The sequence below is a fragment of the Phascolarctos cinereus genome, unplaced genomic scaffold, assembly GCF_003287225.1.
Source record: "Phascolarctos cinereus isolate Bilbo 61053 unplaced genomic scaffold, phaCin_HiC Scaffold_4;HRSCAF=312, whole genome shotgun sequence".
Classification (NCBI taxonomy): Eukaryota; Metazoa; Chordata; class Mammalia; order Diprotodontia; family Phascolarctidae; genus Phascolarctos; species Phascolarctos cinereus.
In genome coordinates this window covers 712,353,160-712,375,867 of record NW_027555847.1, presented here as the reverse complement: position 1 = coordinate 712,375,867, position 22,708 = coordinate 712,353,160, and the positions used below count along the sequence as shown (strand labels likewise).

Below are 22,708 nucleotides of genomic sequence, written 5' to 3'. Positions count from 1 at the left end.
TGTGCCTGTGGGAGCTCCTTGGTTATTAAATGAGCCCAGCCTCTCCTGACCCAACCCTAAGTGTTCCATCATTGGTACCTCCAGACTCTTCAGAGGTAATGAACCCAAATTGGTGAAAAATGGGGTCACAGTTCCAGGACAGACCCGGCAGGGAAGCCTGGCCTCTGGAGCCTGCTCCTTTCTTGTTTACGGAGGAGGAGGCTGAGGCCCCGAGAGGAACCATGCAGAACAGACAGATGTGGCCTGGCCAGGCTCAGGCCTAGGCCCTCGGAGCCTCAGCTGGACGGACAGCTTTTGCCCTGGGTTACCAGACTCAGAGCTGAACTCGTCCAGAACCTGTTCCGTTGGCAAGGAACCAGGAGCTGTGAGAAGTGCCTGCTTCCTGTCTGCCGGCAGCCATGGCTGAGGTGGAGGACATCCGGGGCATCTTCAGCTTCATGTGCCCCCTTTCTTGCGCCCGGGCGCAGCACCAGGAGGAGGCCGCGTTGCCGTGGCTCCCCGGAGCCTGCGACCGTCCGCTCAGGACCTCGCACGGGGCTCTCTGCCCTGCTGACTCTTCTCCTCCTGGTTTATCTTTAGAGCCTGGATTCCGACTTGTCAGACGGGCCAGTCCCCATCCAAGAGTTCATGGACGTCAAAAATGCTCTGGTGGCTTCTGAGGCAAAGATCCAGCAGCTCATGAAGGTGAATAACAGCCTGAGCGACGAGCTGAGAGTGATGCAGAAAAAGGTAACCGACACACCGCACAAAGCCCAGGCTGCTCTGATGCTCCGCGGCATCCGCCGAGTGTGAGGGGAGTGTCCTAACGACCCTGATAGACGCAAGAGGCCTTTCTGGTGGCAAGCGCCGGGGCCCCGGGGCCGGAAGAGGCCCGAGAGGCACGCCCGCCGTCGGGCCTGGTGCAGAGGCGCACGTCACAGGGTCGTGGAATGAGCGCCTTTGGGGCCACCAGATTCAAACTTGTTTTACAGATGAGGAAACTGAGGCAGAGATAGGAGCAGGGGATGCAGCTAAGTGTCCAAGGCAGGAGTTGAACCTTTCTGATCCCAAGTGCCCACTACGCCCTGCTGCCCTTTATGCTACAAATAGGGCAGGATCCGAACCCCCGTGAGCCAAACAGTGGATTAGCAGCCAGATTATAGCGCGGGAGAGGCCTTTAGAGTCTGTGCCGTGACTGAGCTGGAGGCAAGGGCAGTAAGTGGTGGTGCCAGGATTTGAACCCAGGGCTTCCTTGATGTCTAACCCAGCGTCCTACTGCCTCCCAGAGTGGCCCAAAGAATTTGTAGAGCTTTGATGGGTTATTTTTTCTTAGCACTTACTGCCTCCTTCCTAAAGCAAATGCAGCCTTACAGACCAGTTGAGAAGTACTGGATTTCGCATAGTCTCTTCAGCAAACTGACGAGATACTGGATTGTTCCCAAGAAGGCTCACAGGCGTGAAGGGTCTCCTTCATGGGAGTCCTGGGAAGACAAGTTGTGGCTCCGAGTAACCACGCATCCAGCTGGTCTCATGCCTTACAGGTCACTCAGCAGTCATCGTGACAAAGTTGTTTCTGGATGGCGGGTCAGTGAATGAATCTTTACAGGTCCAGATCAGCAGATGCTACTTTAGTCATCAGGCAGAGTTTGTCCTTCCAAAAGTACCTTGCTTCCTAGCAATGTGAAAAACATTGGACTGGAGCCAGGAAGACCTGAGTTCAAATCCTGCCTCGGGTACTTAGTAGCAGTGTGACCTGGGCTCCGTCCTGAGAGGTGGACTAAGGTCTCCTTCCTTCTAAATCTGTGGGGCCTGATTTGGATCATTTTATGGAGGAGGAAAGTGAGGTGCAGAGGAGAGAAGTGACTTGCCCAGGGTCACACAGGGCATCAGTCTCAGGGGCAAGAATGCAGCACAGATTGTCTGACTGAAAGTCCAGGGCTGTCTCCACTGTTCCGTGCTGTACCCCATTCTCAAAGGACCATAAGTCAGCTGTCCTGTCCTTTGTAAATGGTGGGTACAGGTAACCTGCAGCACAGTGCTAAGTTTCTGCAAGCCAGCAGCTGAAATAAGGACATGTTTCAAAATACTTAAAGTGGTATTCAGAAGGATTGATGAGTGAAATTGGTTTGCTATGAGATCTCCCAGTGGAGACTTCCCAAGTAAGGGATCTAGTATTCTAATAAATATTGTGCTGTTCACATAACTTAGGCAGCTGGGTGGCTCAGGGGATGCAGCTCTGGGCCAGGACTCAGGAAGACCTGAGCTCCAGTTCCTCCTTGGACACTTACTGGCCGTGTGACCTTGGGCAAGTCATTTCACTTCTGTCTGCTCCAGTTTCCTCATCTGTAAAGTGGGTACAGTAGCAGCCACTTCCTTTCAGGGTTGTTAGGATCAAATGAGGTAATGACTGTAAAGTGCTCAGCACAATGCCTGGCACATAGTAGGTGCGGTGTAAACACTCAGTCCCTTTGCCTCAACCCTTGCATTCTTTCTGTCATTCCCGTTTTTGAGAATGAGAATTTACTCAGCTTACATTGGTTGCTTTCACTAATTCTAGACAATAAATATTGTAAAGGAAGAAGATCAGAAGTATTTCTTCTCTGTCTTTATAAGTCTTTTTAATCATGCTCTGTCTTTTAACCATACACGACAGTGTTCCTGATTATTCCATTGTATAGGAGTCAGAACCTGCAGAAAATAGTCCCTGGGGGTAGAAGTGTCTTCTGCAAAGGGCCCTGCAGGAGGGTGACTGCCCATCACGGGGCTCTCTGTAGGCCCTGCTTCTTTTAAATACCTCCCAGTTGTCCCTGTTACCTGGGTACTGATGCCTTTCGGGCCATGATCTCAGAAACCTTCCCGAAAAAAGAGAGAGTACTTTTAAACACAGAGGTTTTCTTAGCCTTGTTTACTAGTGAAAGATGTAGTCCAGTGTGTGGGGCTATGGCTGCAGCTTCTCTCAGTGCTGTTTCACTTTGGCTGCAGATGCCAACCCTCCTGTGGGTTCTGAGACGTAGCTGTGGCCATGGTAAGAGGGGAGGAGACTTACGCAAAGCCAGCACCCCTCCGCCTCTGACCACAGGCCCCAGGGCTGGGGCACTCTCTTGGGAGAGCGGCCGTGCCCCTGTCAGGGCCCAGCTGATGTGGTCTGCCCCCTTCTCCTTTGCTGCCATGGTTCTCTGTCCTGCCAGAAAGGTTTCAGGTAAGTGGGCTCAATAGGTACCTGGTTTTGGTTGGGGAAGGTGACTTTTTCTGGAAAAGTGTTGCATCTGCCATTATGGTGACCTTCAACGTCCAGCTTGCTCATTCTAAATTTGGCACATGTTACCAGAAAAGACCTCATTTGCCAGTCTTTTATGTCTTCTGCTCCCATGGGAGATATGGAGGGCAAAAGACCCATTTGCCAGCCAGCATTCACTCATTGCGTGCCTTCCATTCGAGAGAGTTTCTTGAGATCTTGGCCTGTTAAGCTAGCGGATTTTTTTTTTCTGGCACAATTTTTGAAACAGTGATGAAATCTGAGAGTTAACAAGTTGAACACCATTAAAGGTTATCCAGGTCCATCGTGTCAATTAAATATGGGGAGGGGCCCAGAAATCAGAAATGCTCATCTTTGAACCATGGAAATCATCATCTTTGTAGAGGGTCAGTGTCTGCAGAGTTCAGAGCCCAGAATGTGTGGCTGTGTTAGGTGAATCATTTCTCTGGCAGTAAGAAAACCTGTTTTGAGTGGAGACACAAGCAGGTGACTCGGTGAACCCTTCCCATCAGTTATTTGTGCTCAGAACGTGCTCAGGGATAAGCCTTTTACTTGGTGGATTCCGAGTGGATGCACCTCACTGCAGCTGTTTGTGCACTGCATACCAGCAGTGGTGGGGTAGGTCCAGGGGGTGTTGAGGAAGGAACATGAGGGTCAGTTCTTAGAAACTCGTTTTAAAGAATAGATTTGTTTTAGCAATCCATTATATCACCGCATTTTTGAATTTTGCTTTTTTTAGTAGGGAGTTGGAGTTTTTTAGTTTTCTTTCAGGGTCTAGCTACAGTTGTAAGCTGCCTCCATATTTTCATATTTATCAGAGTAGCGGGATTTGTGTCTGATCTTTCACACTTAGTAGTCACTTGGAAAAGGTGTTAATTAAAGAGGAAGAGGAGGAGTGTTCCTATTGATGAGTTTCCTTATAGTGGCCTCCTGATGCAAGGATGTTTTCTTGCGGCCATGACCCTTGGCAGTGCTGGGAAATCTGGGCAGGTTTTACAGTCACTGTCTAGGAGTAGAAGTCTGAAATTACACCCCACTCAGCTTATAAAGATGGCGTGGAAGATTAGGACTTGAAACTGGGCAGGCCAGACTTTGTTCATTGTGTTTAAGGAGTAGTACGGCTCTTTGCTGCCGAATCCTAAGCCTGAATTCCCCAGAGTCCACACAGTGGACTGCCCTGCCCAGAAAGCAGGCGAGGGGCCATGCTTGGGATGAGCTAAGCTTCTCTGATTGTGGACGGTGCCAGGCAGAGGGAAAGGGCTGTGGCTGAAACTGCCCTTGGGGCAGTTTCCCCAAGGTTCATGGCACTAGCCAAGCCGAGGGAGGGTTGGGTTGCACATGACAGGCTTGGCTCAGAGGTCATCCGTCCCCCGGGGGAGCATCAATACCATGGAGCGCCCTGTGTGCCTCCCCCTCCCCGCCTCCATGAAGGAGGCCAAGTCTCCAAGGGGTCTGTGGTTTTCTTCCTGCCGGCAAGAGAGCGTTCTTACTGGAGTTGTCTGATTCCAAGAAAAGGGCCAGGTCGTGTGAATCATCAAGAATATTATGGAATAAAAACCTGATCACATAATATTTCTTGTTGGCTTTTGGGAAAACGGCTCATCTTCGTTTCTACCGGCTGGACCTCACTGTCTGTCTTGCTTTGCGAAGCACCTCCATTTTTCATTCTGCTGCTCCTCCAGCATCTGTGCTCTGATTTTGGCACTTGCAAATTAATAATGGCTTGTTACCAAAGGAAAAAAAAAAGTCAGGTTCTAGTGACTTTTTGGTGGTACAAATGAAAGCATGCAGGGCCCAGCAGCCCAGGATGGCTGCCCTGGAGGCCAGGCCCCCCAGCTCCCGGGCCACCTGCCCATATGCACTGCTTAATGAAGTTGCCCTGATTGTGGAAGAAAGCCCCTGGCCCCACTGGCCGTCAGAGCCGGCTATCACTCGTCCTTGTCTGTTCTGTGTTTGCCTTTCTGCTTGCCGCGGACAAACAGAGTCCCACTGCTCCCCTCTCTTTCAGCTTCTGACCCTCCAGAGCGAGAATTCGACCCTCAGGAGGCAGGCCACCACCCATCTCTGTCAGGTGCCGCCTGGCTCTGAGTACCCAGACCCCTCCAGCCCTTCCTCCTTAAAGCGGCGTCCATCTGCCCGGGGCAGTAGACCCATGTCCATGTACGAGACCGGATCTGGTCAGAAACCCTACCTCCCCCTGGGGGAAGTCGCCTACCCAGAAGAGAGCGTGGCCAGACTGCAGCCTTTCCCCCCGCATGTAAGTACCCCCGACCACGGGCGCCCACAGTGCCCTCGGGCTCACTGCTCTGCGTGTCCCGACTGGTTTTCTCACCTAATTCTATGCTTCTTTGCCCACTCAAGCTCCAATGCTCCATCAGTTGATCACTGGTCACTGTGTCTGCTGGAGGAGCTTGCCAAGGATCTCTCTTAACATGTGAACATTGGGCTTCTGGCTTGTGCACAGGTCTTTCTTTTCCCCCTCCTTTACCTGTATTTGTTCAGCTAGCCAGGGCACGGACAGATAGTTGGAATCAGACCGGTAAGTATTCGTTCAGCACCTGAGCCTTGGAGGCAGACCTAGCGGGGTCCATGACCTCATGCGGTAGAGAGCCTCTCCTACTCCCGGTGTCTTCCAGAAAAGGTCATCAGGCCCAGGGTCTGTGGCAAGAGAGCACCGCAGCTCACGCAGGCTGGCCTTGCTCCTTATGGGGTTGTGGGGCCCACCTGGGCATCTTCCAGAAAAGGTCATTGGGCACAGGGTCCATGGCAGGAGAGCACCGCAGCTCACGCAGGCTGGCCTGGCTCCTTTTGGGGCTGTGGGGCCCACCAGGCTGGCTTCCATGCTTCTTTTTGGTTTTAGAGAAAGCGTATTTGGTCATAATTTACATGAGGAGAGTGAAAGCCAGTCTGCACGTATCATAAAGGTCAGTGAGCCGTGTCCTCTGGCACCGTGTCCGCAGCCTTGTCATAAGACGCCCTGAGGATCGCGGCCAAAGGTTTGGCGACATGGTATTTCTTGGGGGCTGCCCCATAAGAAAACCTCACATCAAGAGTGTAACACCCGACCTCCAGAGCAGCTTGTGGCTCACGATCCACGATCCTCTGATCTCTGCAGACTTGGAGATGGCCACTCGTCAGTACCGGTCATGGGAAGCTGTTTGCATTGTCTCAGAGCTGTGGCTTCCCATGATAGAGTGTGATGATCCATACCATTCCGTACCACACCGTACTGTACAGAGGGTATAAGAAAGCCAAGGCTGCCAGATGGATCATGCCAGTGGTTTATTTTGGGCAGATGAGGTGTGTCCATTGCTGAGAAGTTAAGCTGTGGGCCGGTTATTTTAAAAAATCTCCACTGAGCTTGTGTTTAATTTTATGAATTTAATTTCATGGGAGAGGATCATGGCATTATGAATTTAGATCACCTTTATGTCAGTCCAGCTATTGATTAGGGTCAGTGATAGGAAAGGGCTTTTGAAAGAGCAGCTTTTATTAACTAATACCATTGATTTTTGCATGTCAGCGTTGGAATTTGGAGATCAATAATAAGAGACCAGACCAGAATATCACATTGATGTCCTTTGTAAAAGAATACTCTAAAGAGTGATTTTTTTTCCTGTAATTTCTCATTTTTTTTCTCCAAGGGTAAATATTTCTTATGCCATATAGTTTATTTTGGATTTTTTTAAACATATTTCCACATTAGTCATGTTGTAAAGAAGAATCAGAACCGAAGGGAATAACCACGGGAACGAAAAAAACAGAGAGAGAGAAAGTAGGGTGCTTGGCTGTGCATTCCGACTCCCTGTCCTCTGGATGGGGACGCGTTGTCCATCTTGAGTCTCAGGCCTCTGTGTGGCTGAGCGGAGCCGCATGTAGCAGAGCTGGTCGTCACGCGGTGTCACCGTTACTGCGTGCGGGGCTCTCCTGGCTCTGCTCAGCCCCAGTTCACGTCATCTCTTGTTTTTAAGGTCTCGGTGTAATGATCGCCTTTGCAGTCCTCGTTCTGAAATGGGCCCGTTTGTTTGTTGTTTGTGTTTGCAATTACTGAATCTCAAAATACATTCATTCCACATTTTTTCCTACTTAAAACAGTCTTCTGTGGATTGTTTTGCTAAAAACTGGCATTTCACTGTGGGATTTAAGAAGGATTCGCATCATTGGATTGTCATAGCAACCGCTTGTGTGTTGCCGGAGGTCAGATCTGGTGTCATGTCCCAGACCATTTGGGGCAGTCTTCTTCCTCTACACAGTAGCCCTCTGCTGGAGCTCAGCAGGTCTGTTTTGATGGGTGATTTTTATCCCATATTTGTTTGTTTGTTTTCCGAGTGTGTTTCTCTCTCCCCTTTTAGATCGGGAGGAGTGCGTTCGTGACCTCCTCTTCATCTCTGCCTTCCTTCCCCTCCACACTTTCCTGGTCAAGGGATGAAAGCGCACGAAGGGTTAAGTACCTTCTGACTTGGTCTGTTCCCTGGAGGACAGTGCACTGGCCATGGCCGGGGAGCTTGGTGCTGCGGCCCCCTCCTCTCCCTCTGCTAACCTCCCTCCCTCCCTGCATGTAGCTGCCCTGCCCTTCTGACTTCTCACAGCGCGCACCTCCGCCAGCAGACCCACAGAGACTCTGCCTCACTCTCTAACTTCACGTGGCTGATCCCATTTGGCCCTTAACACAATGCCTAGGTCGTCCTCAGTCACTGATTCTGCAGCATCACTGCCTTTCCAGAATAATCAAGAGGATATTAGCTGGCTGCTGGTTAATGATCTCTTCTTGTAGAGCCCATTTTAAAACTTGGGACTACAAGTCAAAAGAAAATAGTTGGTCTGGACGAGCGTTGAGTAGAGTTTGGACCTCCCGTTTGGTGGGAGGGAGCTGCGCCTTCTGTGTTCACAAGTGGGGTGTTAGGAGCTACCGGGAGGTCTGTGTCACTTGGGGCACTAGGTTGAATCCAGCTTGTTAAGATCCATTGTCAAGGATTCTAGACAACAGCACCTTGCAGTGATCAACCAGGGAGGAAGCGTTTGATGCAGCCTTGCCCTTGGCGATCATCAATGTTCAGGGCGGTCACAGGCACCAAGAGCAGAAAATAACTGGCTACAAGTCCGTGTGATAGACAGTGATGTTCCCAAGGCCCCAGGCCAGGGGGTGAGCTCCTCAGAGACAGCCACTACGGACCACGTAGTCTGGCCGGGCCCTCAAGCCATACTGGCCATCTCCCCATCCTTCATTTGGCAGCCTTAAAGAAACCCAGAAACCGAGGCCCAGCTTCTCTTGGGTGGCGATGGTGGGTGAAGTGTCATGAAAGCTGCTGTGTGATTGGTGTAATCATTTCGGAAGAGGGGGGAACCTGTAAAGAGAAACCTAGTGTGGGCCAGTGCCATCCTGTAAGTGTCTCTGCTTGTGAACTCGCCAAGGCTAGTCTAGAGGTGCGGTATCATCAGTAGTGAAGCCCTTGGGGGCCCAGGTGGGGCCCGGGGTTCTCATTGCTGCGAAGTTGGCCACTGGGCTTGTGTGCTTTTGGCCCAGCAGCTCCTGAAGACCCCCTGCTCCAGAGAGGGTGGGGAGGGGGTGCCCATTCTAGGGAGAAGAGCCCAGGCAGAGCCCGTGTTAGTTCCTAAGATGGAAAGTTAGGCCATTAAAGAACCCAGCTAACACCCAGGGTTCTGACAGTCTGATGGACTCTGGGTGCAGAAAAAACAAGACTCTAGTTCATGAACTGAACCAGCACCAGCTACCAGGTCACTTTTCTATTAACAGCTTTGGAAAAGCAACACTTTTAACCAATCGATCTTGGCTCTGCATGCTTGTGATAATTGTTCATACAATGAAATGCTGAATAATCTGAGCACATGTTTGCCTATTGTCCTTCCTACCAAGGGAGGTAAAGGAATTTGGCATCCCTAGTGCTGAAGGATCGGGTTCCTAGGGGAGGGGCCCCTTGGAGAAGGTGGATGGATCTGTGTGCAGGCACCCCCTCCCTTGAGCTCTCCATAGGAAGGAGATGGAACTGATCCCATAATATTTTCAATTTAATCCCATTTCCAGTGTTATTTGAGTAGACATATCTCACTGGAGCAAACCCAGGAATAGAATTTAAATCCCTTTTGCTTGCATTCCATTTATGGAGTATGGTTTTGAATGGAGTAGAGATTGAAAATTAGCATAAGGCCATTAGAACTTTGGAAAGCTAGTCAAAAGAGTTATTCCTTTTTTTTTTTAATCTGAATTCTTTGAGGAAAACACATTGGGTTGGGCTCCTGTATTTCATCGATCATAGACTCAGTTTCTGATGGGCAGCTGTTTGCTTGCCCAAATCGTCATAAAGCAGGACTTCTGCTCTGGTAATTGTTGAGCCTACAAGGTCAGCATGATCATTCTTGCTAAAGGAAGATGTCCAAAAAGATGTTTACTTTGACAGTTATGCTACATTTTTTAGAACTTGGTATTTAAGACTCTCTTATCTAAGTAGCCACTCCCTGTTAAGGAATCATTTTTGAGTTGCATTGGAATAGATTTATATGTGAGGCTTGGGTTGATTTGGGGGCGCCTACAGCTTGGGATAGCGTAGCCAGCAGAAGACAGGGTACCTGTGGGGGGCTGCAGCCAGACTAGAGGAGACGTGAAAAAGAACCACAGGCAGAACAGGTCGGTTAGGTGGGCCGATCACTTTTTCACACCCACAGTAATCAGCAACCTGTCTGTCAGGTTTGAAATGCTGAGCAGCACTGATTAATAAGAAATCCGGCCAACTGCAGAAGTGAAGGGCTGAAAGCCTGACACTGCTATTTCCATTGAGCATTTTGTTAAATTATAATTATCAACTATTCTTCCTATTAGATGATGACAAACTTTGCTTCTCTTCTATCCTGTCCCTGTAGGTCATAACTTTTTGGGAACAGGACTTTGTCTCTGCATCATTGACAGTGCCTGACCACCTGTTTTTCTAGTAAAAACTTGGGCATCTCTGCTTAATTTCAAATTGGAATTCCCAGAATAATCTCTAGGCATCGATTTATAGTCTAAATAACTATAAGCCCTTTTCCCTCCAGACAAGGTAGAACTGTAAAACCAATACATTTCATTTCTTCTTAAGAATTAACATGGCAGAATCTGGCTAGCCAAGTGAACGTAGTCCCTTCCAAAGTAGGCATCTACTGTGCTCAAAACCTTTTTGGAATTCCCCTTTGGAAATTGTCTGAAGGATCTTTGTCACACTCTTTGGAGCGGCCTCACCCCAGTAAAATCTCCTGGCCTCTCTAGTCACCTAGAATCAGTCTCGTGACTACAGAAGCATTGGGTTCTCCTCTGTGGCTGAAAAAGCAGCTGCAAAGGAAAGCTCTTATCTTAAGATGTCTTGAGCAGGGAGAAGACTTTTGGTTTTGTCCCAGAATAGTTCATAGGTTTGGCAGACATAGTCCTAACAGAAACTCCATTTATGTGGCACCTTGGGGATTGTGCAGCCCTCTGCTCACAGCAACCCAGCAGGCCAGGGCATGTGTTATTGTCTCTTTTTATGGATGAGAAAACTGAGGCTCACAAAGGTTAGACTTCGGCTCCAGCATTCTTGCTGTCAGGCCCAGGGGCCTCCAGGGGACTGAAGTTGAAGCCACACATTAGCTGTGTGACGTTGGGTGAGCCTCTTAAGCTCTGTGGGCCTCTGTTAGCTCATCCATTAAAACGAGCAGGCATACAAGATGCTCCCTAAGGTCCTTCCACCTCCTTCCACAGATGTCCAAATTGGGATCTGTCTTGTCAGTCAATTGGATTGTCCTAGAGCCCCACATGGTCTTATTAGGGAGGCTTGTGTGGACCTTTCTGCCAAGGGGGAGCGAGCTCTTGGCTTCTCCCCCTCTGATAGCTCCATGCTTGCCAGGCTAGAGTAACTGATGCTCTTTGGGGGTAAATTTAGGCATCGGGAGAGAAGCGTGGACCCCTCGTCCTGCCGCTTGTATTTCCCGTAGAGAGTTGGCTCCAATCGTCAGTCACACGGAAGCAAAGCCAAGTTCTCAAATGCCTGAAGGAGGTCGCTCTGGAGGGCGTCATGGCTTTTGGTAACAGGCGCCTTTTCTGTTTGTTTTAGGCTTCCAAGTTAGAGAAACAGAACAGCATGCCAGAGAGCGACTATGACAACACCACCCCTGACTCCGAGCTGGACGACACAGGGTATGGGGGGGCCCACGTGCAGGGTTGGGGAGAGCCTGGCTCGGGGCATCCCTGCTGCTTTAGGCAGGCACGGCTGGCGTGCTAACACATCAGCTGAATCAAATTCTGAGGCCTAGGTGGGATCGTGTCTCATGGTGGAGCCAGAGAAGCCTGTCTGCCCGTCTGTCTGTCTGTCCATCTGTCCATCCCTCCATCCCTCCTTCCCTCCACCCCCCAACTCCTCCCTCCCTCCCTCTCTCTCTCTCTTCTCTCTCTCTCTCTCTCTCTCTCTCTCTCTCTCTCTCTTTCTCTCTGTTTTTCTCTCTCTCTGTCTCTCTCCCCTCCCTCCCTTTCTCTCCTCTCCCTTTCCATCCTTCTTCACTCTCCCTACCCTCTCTCTATCTCTTCCTGTTTGTCTCTGTCAGCAGTATTTCTACGTGAATTTCCACAGTGATCTTGTTCACGCTAAAGTGAACGTGCAATTTCCGTTCTTGTTCTCCACTTGTAGCCATGGAATAGTGAGAATCCCCTGCCTGTCACTGTTATCAGTCTTTCTCATTTTACCTTTTCTGTGGAAAGAAATCTAAAATCTGAGGCTCTAGAGTGGGAGACGACTTTAGAGGTTATTGAGAAGTATCCCAGAAATGGGCCTAGGATAAAGTGACTTGCTTAAGGTTGTAGAGATGGCAAGTGGAGAGCCAGATTCCGACCCACGTCCTCTGACTCCCAATCCTGGTGCCATGTTGCCTCCATAATCATGTCCAACCCTGAGGTGGACCAGAAAGGTTCCGTGTGAGCCATAGCTGCCTCACGATGAAGAGAGAGGCCAAGGTTTGGTGCCGTGCCCCCGGACTCCCCCGAGTGAGCCAGAATAGGAGAGTAAGCATGCCCCTCACTCCTCAGCCTTGTGTGCTTCTTCCCTTCCTAGGTCAGGCAGAAAGGCAAGACAGCGGAGCATCGTCTGGCCCGGGGAGGGAGCCATCCCTGAGGTGGGAGACCCCCACGGCGTGTCAAGTTCTACCCTTCCGAGCACAGAGGACGTCATTCGGAAAACTGAACAGATCACCAAGAACATCCAGGAACTCTTGCGAGCAGCCCAAGAAAATAAGCACGACAGGTAAACTGAGGTGTCGGGATCCAGAACCTTCCTGCAGGACGCCATGGGGTGGCTGGGACTGGAAGAGAGGCAACTGTTTCTGTTGGCAGCATTTCAGAGGCGTCTCAGCAATTAGTCTGTCGATTAAAATGTGACATTTTCATGGCTGTGGCCGGCTGTTTGAAGAAGGGTTGTGTGGGAAGAAGATGCTGGAGACTTGTTTCTTTGGGCTCCAGGGGGCCCAGGAGGGGGGGCACTAGGAGCACAGGGTGGAAGCTGTGGAGAGGCTGGCGCCACCTGATCTCAGGACAGGCGGCCAGGGTGGGGTGAGCCCCCCCTCCCTGGACGGCTCCTTGCAGAGGCCAGGCGGTGCTGGCTGGGTTGCCGAGCTAGCGGCCCTCTTGGACCCTTCCAGTTTTGAGATTCTCAGAGCCTGTGAAATTGTGACATTTATTTACATTTTAGAAATGGCCAGCTGAGAGTGGTAGTGCAGTCTGTGGTGTCATAGGTATCCTCCTGCTTGGAATCAGGAAGACCTGAGTTCCGATCCAGCCCCTGACACTACTGTTGTGTGACCCTGCTCAAGTCTTTCAGTTCGCCATCTGTAAAATGGGGATAAGAGCACTCATCTCTCAGAGTTTCTGTGACGATGAAATGAGGTCATATTTGTGAACTTTAGAACACTGTGTAAATGCTATTTATAGCATTAGGTCGTAGTGGTAGTAGTAGCGGTGGTGATGTAAAGGTCGGTGGTGGGTGTTAGGGTCAGTGGTTGGTGGTGGTGTTAGGGTCAGTGGTCGGTGGTGGTGTTAGGGTCAGTGGTCGGTGGTGGTGTTAGGGTCAGTGGTTGGTGGCAGTATCATCCCTGTAGATCCCGGTGCCCTTTGCTCTTAACCTGAAGGCAGTGTAGCCTTGCTGTGCGTTCTTCCAGGCGCCTCCCGCGCCGGCTCTGGGTCTCCCGCTCTGCTGTGCCAAGCCATGTTGGCGCTGAGGGGCCGTCGTCCTCTGGGGGCATTTTTCTTGCCCCAAACAAGTTAATCCTGAGTGAAAGATGATCCTTTGCCCAAAGGAAGCCCCTGAGACAGACGCTTGCTCCGGCTCTGTTGGCAGCTGGCCTCCTGGCGTGCGGGGTCACTTGTGGGATTGAGGGCATTTAGTTTGGCCTCTTTCTGGAGCCAGCCTTGTCAAAGGTACTGAAAAGTGGGATTCTTTAATAAGAATAGTGACAGCTCACATTTACATGTTGCTGGAAGGTCTGCAAAACACTTCACAAACATTATCTCATTTGATCCTTACAATAACCCTGTGAAATAGGGGCTATTCTTAACCCACTTCACAGAAGAGGAAACTGAGGCTGGCACAGGTGATGCCATTTGCCCCAGAACATTCCTGGGGCTGGCTTTGGTCTCAACTCTTGCTAATCCCAGGCCTGGCCCAGCCCTCTGGGCACTTTGTCTGGCAGCCTGTTCTCCTGCTGAGCTTGGGAAAGCCAAGTTCAGAATTCAGAAACAAAGCAGGCCACCCTCCCCCTCCCACAGCAAAGTGTTCCCCCTGAGGGGCAGCCCCCCCCCAATGCCTCTTGGCCTTCTCGCTCCATTTCTGATCTCATGTGGCTTCTGTGCCTCTGTGACTCTGCAGGGGTCATGTCCTATGAGCCGTCTGTAACTGGCCGCCTCGGAGGCCCGGAGCCGAGGTCATCGCTCGGCCACAGGGCCCTCGCCAGTTTCCTCCGGCCCGCTGCCCTCCATGCTGCATGAAGGCTTCTTAGTGGCTTTGCCCCGTGAGATACGCTAGAGTAGCAGCCGTTCGCAGGGATGCTGCGGGGGTTTCATCACTTTGCACAGCCCGGGTTTTTAGCCTCCTTCATTGACGGAAGGTGACTTTGTTCTCAGCATGACCCTCCAGGGGCTCAGGAAGGCTTAAAGCACAGTGTCAGGGTAAGTTAGTGCACTTCTCTCTCTCAGGAAAACATTGCCTTTCTTTTCCCTTGTTATTCCCAGTTCACGAGCTACCATATTTGGTTCTGAAACAGGAATCTGCCTATTTTTCTTGTTTTCTCTTGTGTTTGCTAAAAACAGACGTGTCTTCCTGGTGTCCCTTTGTGTCTCCAGACAGTGCAGGACAGCTCTTGTCCTATGTCTGTCCTCTGTCTTTGGCTCAGGGGAAAGTAAAATGGGCGGGAGAACTGAAGCAGAAAAACAGCCGTGAATCTTCCTGAAATCGAGGGGGACGGTGCAGGGAAGCAGCTCTTAAAGATGCAGTTCCTTGAGCTCCAGGGCCCAGCTTGTCTTGAAGTCTCCTGGTCTTGGCGCCCTTTGCTGAGTGAACAAGGCATTTATTTAATCCACATGCAGGTGCATGAGCTTGTACAGATGAGGCAGCAGAGGCTCTGTGGGGTTAAACCTCTTGCCTTGGGTCACCTAGGCAGTGAGTGGCCAGGCCAGGCCACCAAAGGCAGCATTCTCCCTGCTCAGCTCAGCGGGGCCCTCTGGAAGAGATGGGCCTGAGGCTGGCTGGGCCCCGTGGCTGGGAGGTGGCCTCCCTGCTTGTAGGGGCTGTCCCCCCCTCTGGTCCTGCAGAGTGCCCCTTCAGCGCATGCCCCACCCCACTCCTGTCCTCCCTCACTGCTCTTTCTTAATGTTGATTTTCTCAGAGTAGAGCATTAAGGGGTGCACAGGTGCTGTCCCTCGAACCCATCAACTGTAGTAGTGCTCTCTGTATCTCTTTCATCTGTCTGTCCCTCTCCCCCTCTCTATCTTTCTCTCTCTCCTCCCTCTCTTTCTCTCTTCCCCTCTGTCAGTCTCTGTCTCTCCTTCTAAGTCTGTCTCTCTCTCCCCCTATGTCTCTCTCTGTCTCTCTTTATTCCTCTCTGTCTGTCTCTTCCCCTCTGTCTGCCTCTGTCTCCCCCTCTAAGTCTCTCTCTCTATCTCTATCTCTCTTCCCCCCATGTCTCTCTCCTTCTCTCTCTGTCTCTCTCTCTCTTCCTCTCTCTGTGTCTCTCTCTCTCTCTTTCCCCCATGTCTCTGTCTCTCTGTGTTCCCTCCTGTCCCAGAGCTGAACACAGGTCCCACATGAGGCATGGAAGGCATTAGAGCAGGTTCTCAGTGTCTCGTGGACACAAATACCCCCTCCCACCTTTAAGAACTGCCTCCAAGTGTTGGGAGGGAGTGGATTCTCTAGAGAGGCTGTGAGGAGAATCCCTTTTTCTTGTGGCAGGGAGAGTGGCCTGGCCTTCTGGCCCTAAATGGAGACTGGGGCCAGGTGAACAGTTTGAGATGTGAGGCCCAAAACTGTTGTGGTTTTAGATGAAATTCTTGCAGAAGACAGTGAAAGCCCCTTTCCTGGGTAGCGCGACTGGGCTTGTTCTGTGCCTGGTGTGCCACGTGGTTGCCCAAGCTTTCAGAGTGACCAGCAGGGCAGATAACTGCACGTCGGATTGGGCTGTAAAGGGAGAAGATCAGTGAAAGTGTCTCAGGGAAGGTGGGAGTTGTGGGGGATTTGGTTTGTTTATTTCAGTTTAAATACACATCATAATGAATTTACAGGATAAAACAGGCCAATGTAGGGAACCAGTGGGATCATGGGATTAGAGCCGGCAGAGACCTGAGAGGCCACGAAGCCCAACCTCTTTGTTTTACAGATGAGGAAACTGAGGCAGACAGATGTTAAGTCACTTGCCCAGGGTTGCAGGGCTGGTAAGTCCCTGAGGTAGAATTCTAATCCATATCCTCCAAGACCAGGGCTCTGTCCACTACTTCACATGACCTCCCCAAGGTGAGGAAATACCCTCCTCCAGTGCAGGCTGGCACCGTCTTAACATCTAGTCTTGGTGAGGTGGCCAGAACACCAGGTTGCCTTCCAGTGCACCACACGGCCTCTCAGGCTTCAGATAGCCTCAGTCAAAGCCGTTTTGTTGAAGTTAGATTTATTACAGTAATCAAGTGGAAAAGTGAAAGATATCCTACAGAATAAATGAAGACGTTGGCTTTTGTGCTTTACAGAGAAAAAATGTGGGGAGGCAGATGTTGAAGACACCTAAGGGAAGACCCTGTCAAGCTTCCTCTCCATGTCCTCAGTGATCAGTGATCAGTGATCGCTGGTCCCTTGTCCCTCCACAAGACACCGCCATGCCTGGCTGCCCGCCCTGGCCTCCTCCAGGTCTGGCTGGGTGCCCCACTTCCTGAGCCCCCGCAAGGCTCAGGATTCTCTCTGGTTTATCCTGTACTTACCTTTTTTTGTCTGTCACTCATCAGATTTGCACCGAGGGCCTGCTGCATGCCAGGCGCCATGCTGAGCAGTGAGGATAGAAAGGCAGCTCATGGTCTGAGCAGGGACAGCCCGCGGCAGCCAGCGCTAGGCAGAGGAGCCAGCCACAGGAAGGGGGATCAAGAGAGGCACCGGTGAAGGGGGGAGTCCATCTGAGACAGAGGAGCCGGGGGAGGAGAGAGAGGGCTCCAGGCATGAAGGAGGGCCACAGCAAAGGCCTGGAGTCTAGAGATGCAGGGTGTGGTGTGAAGAAGAGCCAGGAGGCCGCTGTCACCGAGTCACCAAGTGCATGGCAGGGTGTAAGGAGCAAGAAGTGGGGAGGGGCTTTCAAAGCCAGAGGATTTTCTGCTTAACTCTGGAGGCAAAAGGAAGCCTGTAGAAGTGATTGAAAGGTGGCATGATCAGATTTGTGTTTTAGGAAGATTGGTTGGGCAGCCAATGTTCTGGAGAGGGGAGAGGCTGGAGGTAGGGGGTCTGAGACTTTTACCAGAGCAGTGTCCGTGTCACAGAGAGAAGGGAGCAGGAGAAACGCCAGGCCTTGGCACCATCTTGGACATGGGGGGTGAGAGAGGGAGGAGGGCAGGGAAGGTGGTGGAGTGGGGGACAATGAGGTCAGTTGGGGGGCATGTCGAGTTTGTCATGTCTACTGGACGCCCAGCTGGAGACAGCTGAGAGGTCCATCTGAGAATCTCCGCAAAGATGGGAGCTGATGAGGTGACCCAGAGCGGCAGTGGTAGGTGTGGGCAAGTGGTCTCTTTCACTCCGTTGGGTGCCTCCTGAGAGCAAGGGCTGGGCTCTGGCTTCCCCTGCACCTCCAGGTCCTAGAGCACTTCATAGCTGGACCTGGAAGGGCCCAGTGACTGGACCTTTTGGTTTTTCAGCCACAGATTTTTTATTCACAGAGAATCTACATCAGTTGTGTATTTCATTACTAAGCAGATTTTCTTGAGAGCTGGATTTGTATGGGGAAAAAACACATTTTTGAGCCCCATTAGAATTCTTAATTCTTCTCATTGTCACCAGCTTAGGATGTCAGAGACTTCGAGAGGCCTTGGTGAAGCAGCGTGGTCAGCGGAAGAGAAGATGTGGGCTGGGGGCTTCCCCGGAGTAGTCTGGGCCTCCCCCAGGCCGGACTCACAGCAGGCCCTCCATACAGGCCCCTGGGAGCTGATGGGACAGCAGTGCTGTCCTGAGGTATCCAGGAATCCGCAGACAGTTGTGTTAGTAAAAGGCAGATGTTGTGAAGTGATTGAGGTCGGTTTTGTTTGTTTGTTTGTTTGTTTGTTTTTTGAGACAATTGGAGTTAAGTGACTTGCCCAGGGTCACACAGCTAGTAAGTGTCAAGTGTTTGGTCCAAGGCCGGATTTGAACTCAGGGCCGGTGCTCTATCCACTGTGCCACCCAGCTGCCCCTGTTTGTTTTGAATGAAGTTAATTTGGGAGTGTGAGCCCATGTTTGTGTTTTTGTATTCTCCATGTACGTGTTCATTTACTCTGTAGACAGTCTGCCTCTCTGACCCCTGCAAAGGCTCAGAGCATCCTTTTGGAAAATAAAATTTGGCCTAAATGACTCTCAGGTTCCTGTGTCCCTGTGACTTGTGGGGCCTTTCGTCCAAGCATCTTTATTCTGCATCAGGAGCCAAGCTGATGAGGCCTGGGAGGAGTAGGCGGCCAGGGGGCAGAGCAGGGCGCTGGCCTGGTGCACACACCTCTCTGCAGCCCCGCTAACCATCCCATTCCCCTCCACTCACTGCCGGAGCGATTGCTGTGTGCCAGGCAGGCGCCGTGCTGAGCGTGCCAAGACAGGCCGAGACATAAAGAACACCCTGTGTCCTTGAGGAGCCCCGGTGTCTGTGCCAGCAGTGGGCTGTGGATGCATGCACGTGCGCGCGCGCACACACACACACACACACACATGTGCGCGCACATGCACCTGCGTCACTGACTCCCCGTTTCCTTGTGAGGCCCGAGGCCCCTGGGAGCCCCTCTTTTGAGGGGGGTGATTGGGAGGAAGGCCTGCTGCCTCTTCACTGTGACTGTGCTGCTGGAAGAGAGGCAGCTAACCCGTTGGACAGCCCCACACTGAAATAGGCTGTTGCTTTTGAGTGATCTGTTGCTTCATTCTGCAGCTACATTCCGTGCTCAGAGAGGATACACGTGGCCGTGACTGAAATGGCAGCCCTCTTCCCCAAAGTAAGTCCCAAGCCTGGGGTCCTGCGGGAGGGTCAGCCCAAGGAGGGCCTGGGGGCTCTTCTTCCGGGACCTCAGATAAGACCCACGTCCCCGGTGGGCCTCAGGGTCCCCATCTGTAAAATGAAAGGGTAATCTCCAAGGTCCAGTCTGGATCTTAATCCAGCTTCTAAACCCCTGATCTCACAGACATTTGTCAGCACTAACAAGAACTCTGAAAGAAAGCATCTTCAGGATGTTCACAAAACCATTGGTTAATGGGTATTCCAGTTGATGACATGCCAGATAAGCCAATCAGGGGTGAGGAACCCTTGGCCTCGAGGCCACACATTGTCCTCCAGGTCCTCAAGTGCAGCTCTTTGACTCCAGATTTTGGGGATTTGTTCTGTGAAGTTTGGAGTCAAAGGGCCGCACTTGAGGATCTAGAGGCCGCAGGATCCCCACCCCTGGCCAACTTTGAGTGTGTATTCGAGGAAATTAGGTTACATTTTCTCTGCTGTTTTCTTCTTCAGAAACCCAAATCTGATATGGTGAGGACTTCGCTGCGCCTCCTGACATCCAGTGCCTACAGACTCCAGTCAGAGTGCAAGAAAACCCTGCCGGGGGAGTCCAGCTGTCCGGCAGACATCCAGCTGGTCACCCAGCAGGTCATCCAGTGTGCGTACGACATCGCCAAGGCCGCCAAGCAGCTGGTGACCATCACCACCAAAGAGAACAACCACTGAAGGCCTCTTCGCTTTCTTAGTCTTTGTAAGATCCAAGTTCAGATGTAGACGCGGAACGTTACAGATTTTTACAAAAAACAATTTAGTGGCAGAGTAAACTTTTTAAAATAAGACTCAGTATTATTTTTGCATGTTTTCTAACAGATTTTCCACTGTTAATTTAACCCACTTGCCTTATTTTGTGCCTGTTTTGCCTGTTTCGTTACTGATCCTGGTATGTTGTAAACAGCTCTTGGGTTGATTTGTCCGTTACGTGCAAAAAAGTCTCGTGTTTGTCAACTCTAGCAACTTCTCGTCGTCTCTGGTTAAAATTAGGAAAAGAGCTTTAGGAAGAAATGTCCTCGAGACAGGTGGACCCAAACTGTACAGTCTCTGTCTCTGTCCCATATACAAGCATTGTGCAATTGCTAGAATTTCACCAGGTTCCTGCAACGCCTGGGAAGTTTGCCGTGTCCAAACCCGTGCAGGGAAGGGTCCTGGCCCCTTTCTGATCCCCAGCCTTGGAAGGAAGCATGGGGACCAGCGGGGTGGAGATGACCTACAGGCTGGTCCTTCTCTCCCATCTCTTCCTGGAACGAGGAACCACGCTCTTTCTTCATTGTTAGGCTAGGTTGGGCCGAGACCACCAGCTGCAGGGTTTGTGTCCAGGTAAGGCCTTTTGCCCTGTGATGATGGAGCAGAGGTTTTTTATGAGAACTGATGGCAAAAAAGCACGTAGGTTGAGTAAGCTGCGGCCAGTTCTCTCGAGCCCCCTCAGACACTGCTGCCGTTGCCTGAGGTCAAAAGTCAGAAACGGCTTTGGTCGTCCCTGCCACGGGACGTGTTCCTTCATCCCCGTCAGCCTACAGGGATTCCTCCTTGTCCTGCAAGAATTCGCTGCAGAATGAGTCTTCGTGTTCCTCAAGCTGGTTTTCACCCTCCCTAAAAAGTAGCCACCACTTGGAAAAAACTCCTCAGGCCCACGTGCTCCTCAACTGCCAGATATCCCCAAGCTGGGACAGATCATCAGCTGTGGCTTCCGTCCCTGGGGACTTTCTTCATTCATAGAAAGAGGGTCCCTTCAGCTTGATTGTGAAGGTCTGTGTGTGGGTGTGGTTCAGGTAGGGCAGGGCTTCTGGGACTGGGTCGTTTGTGGGCGTTGCTGTCTGTGGTCACCTTGGCTGCGAATCCTGGTTTGCCCGTAGAACAGACCCATCGCTGCTGTTTGTTAGGAGGGCATTGGCTGGCTCTCTCTTTTAAATTACATCTGCAATAGCCTACTTATCATTGTGCAGATGAACACATTGGAATAATCATAGTAAAATGTGGTCCACTGCTTCCAGTGATGTCTAAGCTTGGCTGTGTGCTAAATGGATTCCTCTGATGCAGAAGCGTGTTTGTTGCTTTGGCCATACCTGTCATGGAATCACTCCATGGTAGCATTTCCGGTGCATTGCAGATTGGGTTCTCCCCTCCAGCTTTGCTCTCTTGAAGATAAAGGGGGGATGTGTACGTGTGTGTGTGTGTTTGTGTACATGTGTGCGTGTGTGCATGTTAGGGGAAGGACTCATTTCTTGTCATTCTCATCCCCTTGTTCGCATTGCCACCAAGTGCCATAACCTTGTCGGACGCTCATGTGGGGCTGTCGCTGTCACTGCCTTGGACCGGGGCAGCTGGCGGTGGAAAGGTCACTCTGTGTTTTTTGTTTTAAAAAGAAAAAACTGCCTGGTAACTCTCTTTGTACTCAGTGCCCTCTCTTTGTCCTTCTACATTGTAAATATTTGCTCCTCCTGTTTGGTTTAGCCCCCAGACCTTAGCTGGTTAATCCTGTGGAAATGCAGGTGACAGTTCTGAATTGGTGCCATTGATGAATTGACCAATAGAAGACAGAGTGTCTCAACTGTTGGGAAAGCTAAGCTATTTTCAGTGTATTGATGAGCTCATCTCAAGTGACCCCTTTGTTCCTAAATGGTGAACAACGTCCCAAGAAAGACGAAGGAAGCAAAAGCGTTTGTAGGCAAGATGTTGCAGTGTGAGCACTCTCTCTGTGCCCAGCCAGTGCCAAAACCATGCAGAGAAGTCCTTAATTAGCACAATTAGCAGGAACAGAAGCAATCGCCAGTGGGCCATGTCTCGCCTGCCCCATTCCAGAGGCTTTCTGTTCTGTTGGCCCAGGGCACCCCGCCCCGGGGGGTTGTTTTTGGTCCCCTTTTGCACGTGTCGGGGTCAGAGGGCACCAAAGAGCCCTCTTGGCCATGTCTGTTTTTCTTCTGGAAGCATGCATTGCTCCCCTTCTGAGAAGCCAAGAGGACAGAGGTGCACTTTAGGAGCAGATATTACAAACGCCTTTGCCCTTGAGGCCCCTCGGCCCAGAATCCCATCCTGTCTGTCAGGTGCGTTCCTGTTTGCCAAAAAGGGGGACCTGGGCCCTCAGAGGCGCGGCTCCGGATCTGGGACCCAATGCCGATGTGACTTCACTGGCAGGACCTCGGAGGAGGCCCTTCCTTCTTTCTGCAGGTGCGTCAGTGAGCTTCCAGGGAGTTCATCTCATGTTTCTTTCCTTGTCCTGGGTGGAGTGAAATCCTTTTTTTTTTTCCAAAAATGCTGCATAAGAAAAACAAAAATGCCTTTTTATTGAAAAGTGTATTTATCAGTGTCACTCATCATTCTGTACTTATGATTTCGCTTCTGTTGTACATTCTATTATTGTAATTATTGTACAACCTTTTAAATGTTGTAAAATTGTTTTGCGTTCTGTGCCTGCTAGTTATGCAATAAACAGGCTTTACAAATGTCTGCGGCTGGTGATGGTGTCCTCACCAACTAAGGAGTTGATTTTTCCATAGAAATATGACCATTCCCCCTTGGTTCTAAATCCAAGAGATTCAAAATGTTCCACCCATTCATCTATCCGTCTTTCCATGCATCCACTTATCTATCCATCCATGCATCCACTCATCCATCCATCTATCCATCCATTTGTGTGTCTTGTCTTGCCACTGGGATAATGAATCTGGCATCACTTTGGTGAGCATGGTGGAATGGAAAGAATTGGATGGGGGACTCAGGATACTCTGA

The 22,708-nt window shown here is 50.9% G+C and overlaps 1 protein-coding gene across 14 annotated transcripts in view; it reads left to right on the top strand.

The window, feature by feature from the left end:
- GIT2 (GIT ArfGAP 2) overlaps window positions 1-22,426 on the top strand; it is a 60,093-nt gene extending 37,667 nt beyond the window's left edge. For 3 of the 14 annotated variants that reach the window (XM_078154388.1, XM_020996325.2, XM_020996324.2), the window contains exons 14-20: window positions 580-729; window positions 5,244-5,492; window positions 7,588-7,677; window positions 11,314-11,396; window positions 12,304-12,492; window positions 18,866-18,929; window positions 19,439-22,426. In XM_078154388.1, coding sequence (XP_078010514.1) covers window positions 580-729; window positions 5,244-5,492; window positions 7,588-7,677; window positions 11,314-11,396; window positions 12,304-12,492; window positions 18,866-18,929; window positions 19,439-19,651 — 1,038 coding nt within the window. In that variant the 3' untranslated portion in view covers window positions 19,652-22,426. Of the gene's footprint in view, window positions 1-579; window positions 730-5,243; window positions 5,493-7,587; window positions 7,678-11,313; window positions 11,397-12,303; window positions 12,493-16,724; window positions 17,312-17,760; window positions 18,313-18,865; window positions 18,930-19,438 lie in introns of those variants that run through there. The other 11 variants (XM_020996330.2, XM_020996329.2, XM_078154387.1 and 8 more) reach the window with 8 other exon arrangements.
- Window positions 22,427-22,708: the final 282 nt, after the last annotated feature.